The following is a 15,551-nucleotide window of genomic DNA, read 5'->3' as shown; positions in this document are numbered from 1 at the left end:
AATGCTTTTCTCCATACTGTGTGCATTAATGTCATGAGCAGCCTGCCCTTTCCACAGGGTCAAATGTCAGGTTGACTGATACGTGCCTGAGTATGTCAGCCTCTAAAGCGTTCAAAGTTTGAGAGGATCCTATATCTACTAAAGAAAACGGAACCTTTACCTCAAAGGGGCCAAGCTTTCTCCTCTCAGCAAACCAAGGTACTGAGGCAGAGTGCGCGCTATAGCTAGCTAGCTGGGGAGACATTTGCAAGCCACTATAGTTTTGCTACAATTGCCTGGCCGTTTAGGAAAGTGCTTTCATATCAACATTAAGTATGCTTGCTGCTTTCAGAAACCAATGCACAGAGTTACTTAGCTCCCATAAGAGTAAAAAAAAAAAAAAAAAAAAAAAGTCTTAGAGAAATGAATTCATAATAATCCCTCTAATTAACTCTGTATCATTACTATTCTTAGATAAAGCTGCTTGCTGATTTCACAGCTTCTAGTGAAAGTACCATCCTCTCTCACACACCCCAACAACTATGCTCACGTGCATTCCTCAGGGCCCTGGCTACATTGCTGGGGAAAAAGTCAATAGTTCTGTATCCTACCACTAGCAAAAATCCAACTGGAATTTAATTATGCAGTGCCCTCCAAACAGTCTGTTGATCTTCATTTAAACTGCCTAGACACATTGCCTGAGCACTGCAGGATGAAGCTTCTTTCTATTTCATCCTAGGTGCCTGGGCGCTGGAGGAAATTGAGGATTTGCTCCCTGCTATTTTGCACAGCACCCCCGTACATCTCCATTCAGCCAGTTGGTGTCCACAGTCTTGTGGAGCACACAGATACGTAACTGTATAACTTCTGAAGGGCAGGTGCAAGCAGAAAAAAGAAAACGAAGTGCCCTCTGTATTCAGCATAGATAGAATGAGAAGAAACTTATGATGCAGAAAGGGAAGTTTTGGTTTAATGCTAGAAAAATTTGGTAGCAACAGGGTAGTAAGGCTCTGGAATAGCTTGGCTACTGGGAGTTAGTCACCAGCACTGGAGACTGTTAAGAAAAGACTAGACAAGTATTTCTCATTAATTTTTCAGATACACCTGATCTTGTCTTGGAAAGACTAGTTGGCCCTTCAGACCTTTTCCAATCCCAGTTTCTACAATTTAATATTCTAACTCAAAATGCACTCTCCCCAGACAATCCCATCAGTAACAGCTGCCAGGCATCACAAGCTAAGACCTTCAGTAATGGAGCAGGGCAGACACCACGGCCGAGCCTCTGACAGCAGCCAAGCACAGGTACTCAGGGAAGAGTCAAAGGAACTGAGAAAATTCACAATACCCTTATTAACAGCTTCCAGCAATGACAGAGTGGTGGAGGTTGCATCATGATCAAAATATTTAACAGTCCTTGATGGACTTTTCCCTTCTTGAATTTGTCTGGTGTCTTCTGGAGCTAAAATTGATGCAGTGTGAAACAGTATTTTCATTTGTTCTTTTAAAACCTGCAGCTGAATATATCGCACTAGGCATCCCCTACCTGTTGCTTGGGTCTTGTCCATCAAGACCCTCTGCATATGGCAGCCATTGTGTGCCTTCAGTGAAAAGACATCTAAGTTATCTACAGCAGGATCAGTTTTTAATTTTATCCTTGGGTTAGTTGTACAAGGCCACTTGTGTAACTAGTATATTTTAGTGCATGTCTAAACCCATCAGAAGCCTGTCCCTACCCTAGGGGTATATAGTATTACACAATCTGGCCAAAAATCCAATGAGAACAAAGCTATTATTCTTGTCAGATACATAGGCTGACAAGTTTATGAATAAGAAATATAGACTGTGTTTGAACATATCAGCCTAGCAGCATTCTACCTCTCTGGAGGTCCTTGTTCCTCACCAGGGCCTGGTGCAGATCCAGACCCCCTCTTCTCTTTCTGTTTAGCAGTACCACGCATGCAGCCCTATAAAGAGCACCCATCTGCCCTAGAATTCACTTGCAACACTTGGGCCAAGAACAAGCTATAGCTCCTGTGAAGGAGGAGTAGATCCCAGAGGACAAACAAAGCATATCATAGAAAAACATGGACACTCTGATAGCATGTGCCCAAGTTATGCATGTACAGTACACAGTCTCCTCCACAAATGCTACAATTTGTCATTCAATGTTCCATGCAAACAGCAAAAGCCACCATATGGTTCATCATGCTACGTACTAGAAGTGCCAAAGCTTTTCCCACCTAAGTAGCCACTCACAGAAAAAAAGGGGACTAAATGTCTTCCCTGCCTTTAACTATGATATTTGGGACCACTATTTATAAGCCATTCATATATTAGGAGCAGTGGCAGGGTTACATAGAAAGTTGGGTTTGCATTTGCATGGGTCATATTTAGTGGTAAAAAGAGAATGATGATTTCTCTTTCCCTCCCAGCTCAGATGAAACAAGAACCTATGACCTTCTAAAAGCATACATTACTCATACTTCTGCCTGGTTTTTCACACTTCTGTAATATTACCTAGGCACCTCTGCACCTGCTCCCATGCAAACACTTATGGCTGGAAACTCCTATCCTCATTCAGATGTCCCTTCAGGGCGAGAAAGCCTCACACATTGCAAAGCGTTTCAAAAACTACTTGCAAGAGAGTTACATTCCCATGGACAGCGGCTTCCTCATGTTGTTCTAACTACAGCTGAAACTAGCTTCCCATTATAAGCCCAATTTTCTCTTGACTTTAACAAGGACTAAATCAACCAATGTGACACTTTGGTGGCTGTATCATATCATAGCAAGAGATGTTCTTGTAAACTGTAGGTGACTCACACAACAGATCATAGGGATACAGGAGCCAGTTTCTGTCCAACCACCTTCCTATTTTAATTGATTTAGGCATCAGGAAGGGATGGCAACTGGATGGATCTCCCTAAATGAAACACCCTCCCTGCCAGGAATGCCTTTCCTGGATTTACCAACATAGCTACTTCTTCTCAGATCCAGCAAAGGCAGTAATGCTAGAAGGTTATCAGAACATAAAGACAACAGGGAGCTTGCTGATGATGATAAACAACAGTGGACTTTCCCATGCTGACCACCACAAAAATTAACCTATTTTTGAGCAGTCTTATGGCTTACACTAAAGTGAACTAGCCATGTGACCCAAGATGCTAAAACCAGTTTGATTGCAGGCACTCTGCTATCTGTTCAAAGAACTGAAATCAGGCCTGTTGTATTTCACCTTTGTCTGCATCACCTGCAAGGCTGACACAGAGAGCGGAAACCAGGGCATTACCCACCATATGCCACAAAAAGAATACCTCTCCTCCTGTTGAGCAAGAACCTGCATGCATGCTGAGTATTTTCAGCTTTGTCTGGCTCTCAGAACATCACCACGACAGCATTTACTACCCCCAAATCCATTGCAAATTGTGCTGCCTCCATTCCTCTCTTATCATCCAAAAAATGATGGACAGGAATGATCTTTGGGCATATTCCCTGTGACATATACAACACTGAGAATATTCAATAAATAGTAACACAAAGAACAGAAAAAGGAGTTAACACAAGGAGATTTGGAAAAAAAAGTGATAAGTAAGCAGAGAAAGGGCTTGTTAAGCCTATGAAGTGGCCCAAGCTATAATCTATTTGCTGTACCCAGTCCTGGAATTAAGAAAACAAATCCCTCAATAAGTCTGACAGAGTTATTAGAGGATGTTAATATTCCCCTCAGAGCAATGTAAAGAAGCAGAGATGGAGCCACAGAAGGCTGTGACTAGCCTAGTCAGGCAAGGGTGGAGGGGAGAGGAAGGGTGACCCTTCTCCAAACCCACCTGACTCTCATTTCTTACTCCTACCCAACCTGCTCTGGAAAGGGTCAGAGGCTGCACAACAAGGGTGAAACCTGCAAGGAGGAAAACTCCCCATCCCCACTTCTGCTGCCAACCTAATCTTACATGAGGCAGGAACAGAGATGCTGCTCTGGTTGAGCTTTGGGCTGTCTGAGCCCTTCCCTGCTCACAGCAGGCCTGGGTGCCAGGCCACAGCAGGGAGGACATCCCGTACCACGGGCCTCAGAGGCCACCACCTGAGCTCCGAAGAAGCAGCAGCTTGTGCAGCCTTGGAGGGCAAGGAAGACTCCTTTGCCCAGTTACACCTGGCACTTACTAGGGCCATATGCCAACACTCCTTGTGCTGCATCACAGCATCCCAAGACAGAAACGGCACAGTACATCCATCTGCGAGGAACACAAATGTCCCACAGAAATCAAGAGGTGGCATTTTCCACATTAAAAGGGACCTCTAACAGGCTCCACCCAGTAGCCCAGATATTGTATCTTCAGTATCACGGTACCTCTTTTTTGGAAGGTCTAAGTAGAATTACTAGCATTTCACCACTGAATCCAACTCACGCAATGTTACACACCTCCCTAAGATTCCTGAGATTTTACATGTCTTCTTGAAAAAAATGGGGGGAGGGGAAATAAAACTCCCACTTTCTTTCTCAATATTGATTATAGCTAATACAGAATCAAATCTAGGTTTATTACATTACATTACATTGTAACTCAGTTCTGTATTGGGAGCCTTGCAGAAGACACTGTATTTGAGGAGTTAGTGATCTTGACCAGGCCATGTCTGCTCTGTTGGGCCTTGTACTTAGGGCTTGAGAAGCCCATACATTAGCAGGAGTAGCCGCTGCATGGGAACCTACTGCAGTGCCCTGTGCCAGCCTCTGCTGTGTGCTGGTGGGTGTTATGACAGAAATAACATCCCAACCCATCAGGAGAAGATACATGATTCTGTTTGCTACACAAAGTAAAAGGCACTACAGCATAGGAAGGAGGAGGAAAATCCATCCAAGGTCCATCTGATGCTGCATGAAAGCAGGGTTCCCAACCCCTGAAGTGATATAAGATTTACTCGCTATCTATATTCCTCTTTTTATTATATCTTATGAAAATATCTATTTTATTACACCGTTTGTTGTTGAGCTTTCTTATTTAGGTCTGAAAAAATACCTGCACACTATCTCTCGCTCGCTCTCTCTCCCTCACCCACCCGCTCCCCAGTGCGGAACAGCTCTAAGTGTAAGACTCCTCAGAAAAGGCTGCCACAGTGCTGGTTACCCAGCTGGTGCCATCAGGTGCTAAGATTTGTGTTTCCGTAGGTCTCTCTGGCCAAAGAACCACTCACAGTCTCCTGTTCTAAACACTCATCTCCCTGAATTGCCTACTGATTTGAAAATAAAGACCATGATCTTCAAATTTACTTGGTATCTATAATGCGCTTAGCATGCCTCTGGGTTTGGTATAAGTAAGTATCAACTAATTATTGATTCATTCACTCCAATTCCAATTAGGATGGAGTTCCAGTGTGCCTGTAAAGTGAGAACTCTATTTATTACACATAAAAATATATAGTGCATGCTCCTCCAACTTACAATAATCACCCTAAATACAGCATAAGTAATCAGAAGAAATGCATCTTCTTTTGCTCTCCCTCCTACACCTACATATCATATTTAGAGTATGTGTTAGTTGGGTTTATATTCCATGTTATTGCTGTATTTGCTGCTGCAATATATATATTTAAATTAAATAGAAGTCATCAAGAGGTTCTATTGGAAGCATTTGCCTTGTTTATTGTTGAAAGGCGCTGCTTGGAAAAGAGTAACTGCTGACTTAAGTAAATGTGCAACATAATGACGGGAAACAGCTGCATTCTGCATCTTTCAAAGCACTAAATTTTCTTGTGTGAATGTCTAAATGTAGACCTCCAGCCTGCAGCGGGATCCATGCAGATGCAGACCCAAGTGCATAATCACAGGGCAGGGCAGAACCTCATACCCACTGAATTCAGCAGATGTCTCTCTTCATTGAATGAACTAGGATCAGGCCCCTAAAATTACCAGCACTTACATGCAGAAGAATTTTGGGGTTGTTTTTCCCATATGGACTCCAAAACACTTTTGATTAATATGTTAACATAATACACATAAGCTCATACCCAGAACAACAGGAAACAGCCAGGGAAGGTATAGGAAAAAGACTATACATCTTTTTGGCATTGAAAAAAAAGTTTTAAAGTTTCTACTCTTTCTTAAATCTGTGAAAATGAGTGTATGCAATAAATGGCTTGCACGCTCATTTTCTCACATCTGTTATACAAAAGACACTGCTGAGCAGTATGAAGCTTTTTACCTCCAAGCCACCAGTTCAAATGCACTCTATGTCAAAGAAGATTCAAAGTTATTCCCAGCTAGCAGTCCTTCCATGACCTAAGTGAAAGCAGATGTGTAGAGCCCTCAGTTCATATCCTGGCTGATTTCTGAATCCAGAAAAGCCACCATCATAATAATTGGCCCCCAACAGTACATAAACATGTTGAGCACTGTATAAACTGAGAAAGCACAACCTCCCCACCAAGAAGACTGCCAAACACACTGTCAAACACTAGCACTAACAGGTCTTAAGCACAGAAAGAACACAATTTAATCTCCTATTTCTAAATGCAATCTCTTTGCAGAAAATTTCTACCAGATACTTGTTGCATGAGTAAAAGCTAGTACCTCTCCTCCAGGAACTGTTACTCCTCACCAGCTAGGATCCAGCTCTAAGTGTTAATGCACCAAAAGCATGGAAAAGGAAGGTGTTTGGACCAAAAGCATGTATGAGGCTGTCCCAGAGTATTTGTACCGCCATGTCTGTGATGAGGTTATGGAGACCCACAGTCCTCTTTTATTCCTGAACAATTCAGGGCCCATAACTGCAGCTTGAAGCAGGGAAAGCTGCTCAGCTTAATTCTGATTACATCTTACAGAACCTCATTCACTGCCAGGTGAGTAATCAGTCCCATACTTAAAGAGCTAATAAAAGCTTCCTTCACTAGAGAGACACAGTCCTGAAACAAAACAATAACCATTAGGGAGCAGAGATGCAATTCATCTTTGGATTTCAGTGGTGGTCATAAGTACTATTGCTGAGAGATTTGGAAGAGGGACTGTACCTTCTTTTCTATGCCCTCTAATTATTAAAAGGGTAATATCTGTTCTTTCTTCTTCAAGAATATGTCAGTGCAGATCCCACTGGAAATGACTGGAAAGCAGTAGCCTTCCAGGACTGTAGGAGAAAAGTATTTCAGCTATATCAAGGAGTGACTGAAGGACAGTATTCCAGAGATGGCATCTGACCTAGCTGCTTTTTGAAAGACGTAATGTTTAACAAGACAGAAAATTGATTATTCTGTATTGCCACCTCACAACATGTTGCATAAACAGGCACTAACATCTGCTTTTGAGTTCACAGAACCACAGAATCGCAAAGTGGTTGAGGTTTGAAGGGACCTCTCGAGACCATCTATTCTGACCCCCCGAATCCCTCAGGGTCATACTAGAACAGGTTGCTCAGGACTTTCACCAGCTAGGTTTTTGCTCCTTTCAAGGATGGAAGACTATGCAACAGTTGGTGAAGTGTGCCTGGATATGCAAAACACCCCACTCATTTAAAGAGAGCTGGATATAACCTCTAAGTGGTTCAGAAAGGTGTATCTTTGAGGGGCTGGATATAGCCATAAATACATAGGAAGGCGATCCAAGAGACGTACTCCTTTCCCCTCCACAGAGGAATGCAAGTCTGAGAAGAAGAACAGCACAGATAATGATTTGCAGAGAACCCCAAGGACATTGTAGGAATGAAGTTGGGGTTTCAGTTATGGAGTTATGGAGCTTCAGTACCATCTTTTTGCAACTGAATGCTGCATGATACAGCTGAAGGAGCTGAAGATGAGTCTTTGTATTAGGGGACATGCACAAGAAGAAACATTCAAATATAGTACAGTCTATATATACAGTCTTTGCTGTTTCAAGGCAAACTTTAGAAAGCAGACACTGAGGCTTCAGGTAAAAGTTAAGTCTCTAATGAAAAAAAGTCAGTATAATGTAGATCCTGAAGGTTTACTAATACTGGTAATACTGAATTTAAAACAGAATAGATGATTGGATGTAACTGCATAAGTACATGATATGCTGATATTGTTGCAAGGTGAACCCCAAAAATTGAATATTAATCCAGCATGTTGCAAGAACAGCATGTAGGAGCCATCTTTTTACCAGAGGCTTGCATAGGTTCAGATAGCTTTAAGCAGCTCCTATTTAAAATTCATACTGTGAGAAGTAACTCCTCCTGGATGAAAACTTGTTGGCTAATAGGAAAATCTCATGAATCTGTAAGAAGCAAACTAGTAGTCATATTCAGCCACTCACCTCCCATCTGTCATGCACAGCAGCCACTCAACTAGGAACATTATCTGCAGGTCATTCTGGTATGCAGCCATGTAAGATGGAAGAAGGGTGGGGGCCAGCTGGACATCTAGACAGGTATGACAACCCAAACACTGTCATTTGGTAAAAGGTGATCAGGAAAATCATAGCCTTGTACCATCTAATCTTGGATATTAGGCAGAATCCATGGGGAAATAATAGAAAACTACACAGTTGCAAAATTAAGCCAATAGAAACCTAGCACAGGCAGTATATGGAGCAGCAGGTGGAGCACATAGTATCTTCCCTTGCAAACAAGTCTTAACAGAATGTATAGAACATTTATAAGGACTTTTTCAGCAGCCACTAGTTGCTGGACATCAAAGGTCTGGCGAGGAAGCTTGCCAGCTTGGAGGCATAGAGCAACAGGGTTAATAACACTATATCCAGATCCGAATGATTTCCCAGTGAGAGAATAACTGAGTACATCTCCCTGGCTGTTTATATAATGTAACGTTACATGGACATATTGCTTATCAGCCATGCCACAACAGAACTCTGTAATACAAGCAGAAACACTAGGCAGACCTGCGTGACAAATTTCTATTCCAGGACATTACTGTAACTTCATCTCCTTCCAAGAGCATGTTACCCACCACTGCAGATAGCTCAAGTGGATATCTGGGCCTTATAGTAATATTGCCCTGGAATGGTCATGACCATTGTCACTGTGGGGAGGACAATAAGGAACATTCTTTTTCTCCAGGATTAGCCATAAAAAGGTGAGGTGGAAACATGTGATCCCCTTGCTTTTATGGTGCCTAGATAGAATATATTGACCTCAGCCATGCTCTAGAAGGCTGGCGGTGAAGCCTAACAAAATACTATCAGTTCTGCACACCACCATTTGAAAGGCACTGATTCCTTCTTACCAGTGTAATACAGTTTAATCCCCACTTGTAAATTACTAGAGAAGAAGAAACTATCCAAGAGGAGGGTATTGGCTATCAGTCATAATGTCCATGAACTTAATTGCTTGTTATGGGTGAAACATTAACTGTTGTAGCTTCTATCTACTGGGGTAAGTAGAACACTCTTCTACTCCAAATGCTGAATGCTTGATGAACCCCCCACAATATCATGAAGGGTCAGGAAAAAAAACAGGCCTTGTGTTAGGCACACTGAGGTCAACAGCACCACTCCAAGGTATGTTCTACAGACTGGGTGATGGTACAAAAGAACTGTGAGCCAGTCTTGAGCTTGGAGATGTCAGTGGATAAAGGTCCACTTTACTATCCTAAATTTCAGACAGAAGACAATATCTATGCATCTGCTAGGTTCCTTCAGACCTAGAAAAGGGAAACAACCTCCCTTATTACTTGGTGTAATGTAGCATGAGCAAAAGCTGCTTCTTCACTCCTACATAATCTCTTGCATGACTCCCAGAGAAAGCAACCCACTTCTGTTGGGGGCAAGCTTTCTTATGAGTGACACCCTGAAAAAGAATGGGGAAAAAGATAGAAAAAATTAAACAGGTCAGATAGTTACAGCCATACCGTGGTTTACAAAAGAGGATGAGGCTGTCTCCAAAGATTTATTCACTAAACTCTGAAAGTGCTCCTAATCACCACTGCAAATTTGCAGGTGTATAATGTATGTGGGCTGTGTTATTACAGGGGAAGACGATGACTGTTATCCTCCAATATCTCACTAAACTTTTTGGCATGATATTCAGGTTGCTAAGAAAGTAAAATCTATTGATCTGAGAATTGCATTCACTGCAATTCAATGACAAAATGCAAAACCCTAGAAAGCACAAGTTGGGCCTTCTGGCATTTCAGAACATGCAGCCCTGTCCTGTATTACAGCTATGAAGTCTCAAGTAAAAACATTCAGGGTTGGTCTGAACCTCTAATGTGTAATATTCCATGGTAATACCTTGCCACCATGGCAGACATACCCATAGCGTTTGGGATGTCCAGTGCCATCTGCAAGACCGCCTTGGCCAACCTCCTCTTTAATAACGTCTAAACACATCTCCCTCTTAAAAATGTGGTAAATTACATGCTGCCACCTTTCAGTAGTTCTTCAGAGTCACATTTGGTTTTGACTGTTCCTTATAATTTTATGCCCTACAGGATCTCCTTCAGGAAATGCTTGACTCATATAAAGAAACCATATGTTGCCAGAAGTAATGACTATAGACATACTCAGTCCCACAGGAGGAACTGGAATCCCTTCTCCACTCATTCTGCACTGGGTATTACTCAGCTGATGCTGGCAAAGAGCTCTGGCATGGTCAAAGGGGCCTATTTATTACTATAGTAATTTTGGTTGGACCATCTGACATCCTGTAAGCTATACTTGATATCTTGATCTTCAGAGTCTTAAGACTCTTAAGAACAACTTCTGAGCACTTAACAGCACCTTAATATAACCCAGTTTTCATGATACTAATTCACCAGATGACAAGTATATACCAGGTCCTTTGGTAGTGAGCATTAGTACTGCTTTGTCACTAGATCTTACTCTTCACAGTCTTTCTCCATACCAGCAGGGAAAGACATTTTCCATTGTCTCAAATGCAGTGCAGACCACCTTTTTACTGACTCCAGATTGCTCAGCAGCACACAGACTCATGACATACAGATTATACTTGGTTTGCTGGATACTGGCTGACTTTGGGCTGTTCCTGACAAGGTCTGAGGCAGGACCTTGTCAATCACCTTAGAAATACAGGACATGGCTCCAGTACCAATGATGATCAAGACAGCCTTGGTGCTGCTGCGTCAGCACATGAGTAACATCTGTTTTCTGCCTGCTATCTTTTCCACACTAGTCTTTGCCTTCCTATCTGCTATAGGAGGCCCTGAATGAAGCCACCTCATTTGAGAGCAGAAGGCTGGAGCTTGTCTCCAACAGGGCCTTCAAAAACTGTTCCAGCAGATGGAGCTTTTACCTCATGTCTTGCAATTTACACATCCTTATGGAGAATGACAGTGGGGCATCTGCTCTTTTCTGAGATTCCCACACACAGAAGAGATGCCTGTTGTGTCCATCCCATATAATGATTAACCCTGGAAAATATAGAGCGCTTAAAGCTGGCAGGGCTTTGAATTTCAGAGGGATCAGGAGTCATCAGTTCAGACAGACAGAAGTAATTCATACCAAATGGTTTAGGAGAGAACAGAGATGAGGATTTTCTCAGAAATTAGTTTAGCTTGAGTGTGTTAGCCATGTTCCACTATCTAGTTCTCTGTCATAAGCCTGGAGGGAAATGAAAGAAGGTCACAGCATCTTTATGTCATCCTATTAAAGAAAAGGGAGACTCAAAGCTCCTACAACTTCTCTAATTTCATATATGTGGAATGTGTGGGCCCAACAGGATCCACAGTGACATCTGAAGATCTAGAAGACTCCAGTCCCCAAAGCCAAGAGCAGAGGAATGAGAAAAAAAGAAGACTGTTGTAGGAAAAAAGAGCTTCATGCATCGCTGCATTGTTCTTATGCCTGGCAAGGTTCTTGGGACACGTCTGATGAGAGCTAGGAAGGTGTGAGGAGTGTGTCTCTAGCATCAGGTGGCCAAATCCAGCAAGGAAATCAAATATCAAAAGGAGGGAGATTTAGAGCCCTCCCAGCAGACACTCAAGGAACAGATCCTCAAAAGATGTTGATACTTCACTTAGCTGAAGACAAATGCTACTGTGGAAATGTGAAAGTACAGCTGTACCTTCCAACTGGGCATCCTGAAGGCTGATCAGCTTTCCATGCTTGGGCAGCCTTCCCACCTCAAACGCACAGCACAACTGCATTCTCCCTTGCTGGTTCGCTTTCTTTTTCTCCAGTTGCAGAGCCCAACCCCCAGCCTCCGGTAGCTTTGCCTCAGAGAGACTGCTTTGCCTCCCAGTTCCAGCATGCAAAAGCTGGCCTGACCAGTCACAAGCGAGAGGCTCTTCCCCTGCCAGCCATGATCATCTTGACAGCTCTGCTTTCTCCTCACATCATCTGTCATCTCTCTCACTCCACCTCCCCTTCCTGCAATCAGCCTCCTCCATCTACCACGTTAGGGTTGGGGTCAAGAGGAACAAGGATCAATGCCAAAGTCAGAGTGCTGTCTACTCCCAACAGAGCGATGAACCCAACATTGCCAGGGTGAAGCCTGGATGGGACAATTAGGCTGGAGGAAAAGCAGTAGAACCATAAGCAGCTACAAAAATCAACTACTCATATTTCTGCTCTGAGGAAGAAACAGCTGGAGTGTTGGTGTTTAGGTGTGGTTTGACTTATGAAAGATTGCCAGAAAGATTTAAGGAAAAGATCCATACAGTCACAGGTATGGACCTGCACCACTCTCCAACCACCTAACATGGAGCTAATAGCTCTAGCAATACATCTCAGCCTAGACTTGCCACTCTCTTTTCTGTGAGTATCTTGGGATCCACTTTGACAGCACTACCAAGAAATGTCACTCCTGATCTTGGCATTGCCTGTTAGCTTAGATCTGTTTCCTTCTGGCCTAGTTCTGCTGGTGAGTTTTATTACAGACCTGAAGGAATTCCAGTGATGTGCTTCTTCACAGCACCAATTAAATTCTGTTGTGCACTGCACTAAAATAATCCATAAGTAACGCTTACAGCTTCAAATAATTTAATTTAAACAGCTTCTATAATAAATGCCAGGTCAGAACTGTTAGCTACCCCGGAGCAGAGGAGTCCTACTCACACTTCTGTGTGCTATGCAGTAAAACAGAGTATCTGTTGGACAACAGTATAGTTAAATGCAATATGTCACAATTACACAGAAAATAAGAGAGCACTTCTGGGCTAAAGAGCTTCTACTCAGGTCTCATTATGCTACTGTTTCCAGAATAAGCACAAGGTCATCGTGTCCCATCTGCCACCATCCTCATTCCATGCAGAACTTTCTGCTCATTTGGGTGCCTTTTGTTTGCCAGGCAACTTGGTCTTCCAGGGTAACACTAGAAATGGGACACACTGGAACCATTTTCAGTGTCTAAAGAAGAGACTTTTGGGCAACAGACACAGAAGAACTCTACTAAAATGTTCTTTTTAAGCTGCTCAAAGAAAACAAAGCTAAAAAGCCCAGGTCTTTTCAGGAATTCATTTTTTGCATGTGATCTTCTCTCAAAATAACCAAACAAAACAAGAAAGTCCAATCAAAAACTCTTCTGTCCCCATCACATGTGAACTTCTCTAATGTCAGATCTCTCTCTCAGCTGGAAGCCCAGCACATAAGAGTCCTGGCCTCCAGTGGTTCGTTGGAATCACTCCACCCTGGGACAAAGTTGCCAGTAAAACCGTTTATATTGACAATGAATGCTAGGCAGGAAGAGAAGGTTACATGAGAGCATCACCTTGGCAAGTTTGCAGAAATGCAGAGAGGAGGGGAAATGTAAGACCCCATTACACTTTCTCCTGTCACCTTCCATCCAAGGGGTTGTCCAGTAAAGCATTCAAAGACTTGGAATTAGTGTTTCATTTTGGTATTTTTGGTGAAATCATAAACCTCTCTCTAGTTGAAACATTAAAAGGAACTGGATCTTCTCTTCCCTGTTTTGAAAAGTTATATTGAAGAGCACATAAACCACAGATGAGTAAAACCAGCTAAAACTTTTATTGCAACAAATCTATTTTTCCTCATTACTGACTACAAACCAACATTAAACAGAGGAATTTATAAAGCATAGCCCAAATAGCGTGGCACACACTGGCAAGAGGTAGGGAACAAGCTGGTTCAAGATGGTTTCAGCTGACAAAGTTATGCGACAACAGCCACAAAGGGCAGAACTTCTTTGATATGGACAATCCATTCCACCAGAATGAATTAAAAGAGATGTTTCTTTGCATTTCAATCAGGTGAAATTTTACAAGAATCCCTAAAATCCAAAGCCCCATTTTTAGCTTCACATTCGGTGTAAACGACAGTATTTTGCAGCTTTTCTAGCACACTTGGATAAAACTAGATAAACTACTACATTGTTTAATACTTAGGATTTAGCGTTCTGGATTCCAATCCCACCTTGGGCAGCTTCTGACTTGTTACCCTTCAATAATTCACATTCTGCTTGCCTCTCAGTTTTGCCATCAGTAAAATGGAGATAACATGCATTTCACAGTGTGGTAGAGTGATGTGAAGGCTGACTGATTTATCAGTAGTTGTGAGATGCTTAGGAATACTCTGATGAAATGTGCCACATGTATGCACTATTTATTATTAACCTGACAGCATTTTAGCTCTTTTATTTTCCTGCCTTGCACACAATTCAAGTGCAGGATGCCTGAAGCACATTTGAATGGATGACATGTGGCATTTTGATTGTAGCAGGTACTACCATTTAATTCTGAAATTCACAACTTTAACATCACATTAAAGCAGGATTATTGCAATTAATTTTCCTTCTTCAGTTTTAAAAAAAGAGCATTTGAATGGCCTTGGGTTTAGTTCAGTATCAGATCATTAAAATTACTGAAGGCAAACACAGGCAAGGAAAGAATCTCAAATAGAAATGTGCTCTTTGGGCCAAATCTTTAGAGGTGAAAAAGGATGGAAATAAATACAATACGAAGGTAAAACAATCAAAATTACTATTTAGAAACCCAAGCCACTAAGAAGGCTCCAAAGTGCCTGAATCACTTTTCAAAATGGGACTTAAAAGTAGTATTTTTTTAAACTGACAAGATCAACAAATCTAAACAGATTTGGATTTAGTTCTTAGTTAAGCACAACTTTCACCAGCATGAATGAAGGCTTTGCCTAACTGAAGAACATTTGGTGTATGAGGTCAATTTTAAGTTGAATACTATTTATGTGACCAGATGTTCGAGAACACATTTTATACAATGATCTGTACATTTGATGTATTTTCTACAGAATAGCTCATTAATGACACTGTATCTGCAAGTTCAGATAGTTCATGTGCTCACACTGCAGCACAGCCAGCCGTTCACAAGAAGAAAACAATTGGGCTAGTGTAAGGCTAGAAACTAAACCAGATGAAACCTACATTTTGTTTCACTCCCAGACCTGAAAAGTGGTTTAAATTGTTTTAGCCAGCTTTCCAACAACAACATTTTGTCAAGTAACCAAGAGGAAACTTAAGCAATTTCAGCTCTGGAAGAAAACCTGTAGAAACTGTTACAAATGCTCCAAAATAGTGGAATATAGATTCATAGATTTTTAAGGCCAGAGGGAGCATTAAATAGACCTACAACAGAGCAGTGACCTCCACTGTAAGTGGTAGCAGGGCTATAATTAAACACCATTGACAAATGAGGTCTGAAATCGCAGCCAATTGTTC

The 15,551-nt window shown here is 42.0% G+C and overlaps 1 protein-coding gene across 10 annotated transcripts in view; it reads right to left on the bottom strand.

Moving 5' to 3' along the window:
• The window catches only part of NRXN3 (neurexin 3), a 1,006,895-nt gene that overhangs the window by 979,155 nt on the left and 12,189 nt on the right, over nt 1-15,551 (bottom strand). Inside the window, exon 2 of one of the 10 annotated variants that reach the window (XM_075711856.1) lies at nt 10,244-10,248. The exons of the other annotated variants lie outside the window; for them this stretch is intronic. Coding sequence (XP_075567971.1) covers nt 10,244-10,248 — 5 coding nt within the window. The remainder of the gene's footprint in view (nt 1-10,243; nt 10,249-15,551) is intronic. 10 annotated transcript variants of the gene reach the window in all.

Source organism: Pelecanus crispus, chromosome 6, assembly GCF_030463565.1.
Source record: "Pelecanus crispus isolate bPelCri1 chromosome 6, bPelCri1.pri, whole genome shotgun sequence".
NCBI classification, from domain to species: Eukaryota; Metazoa; Chordata; class Aves; order Pelecaniformes; family Pelecanidae; genus Pelecanus; species Pelecanus crispus.
Note: the sequence above shows the minus strand (reverse complement) of the source record. Positions and strands in the feature narration are given on the sequence as shown.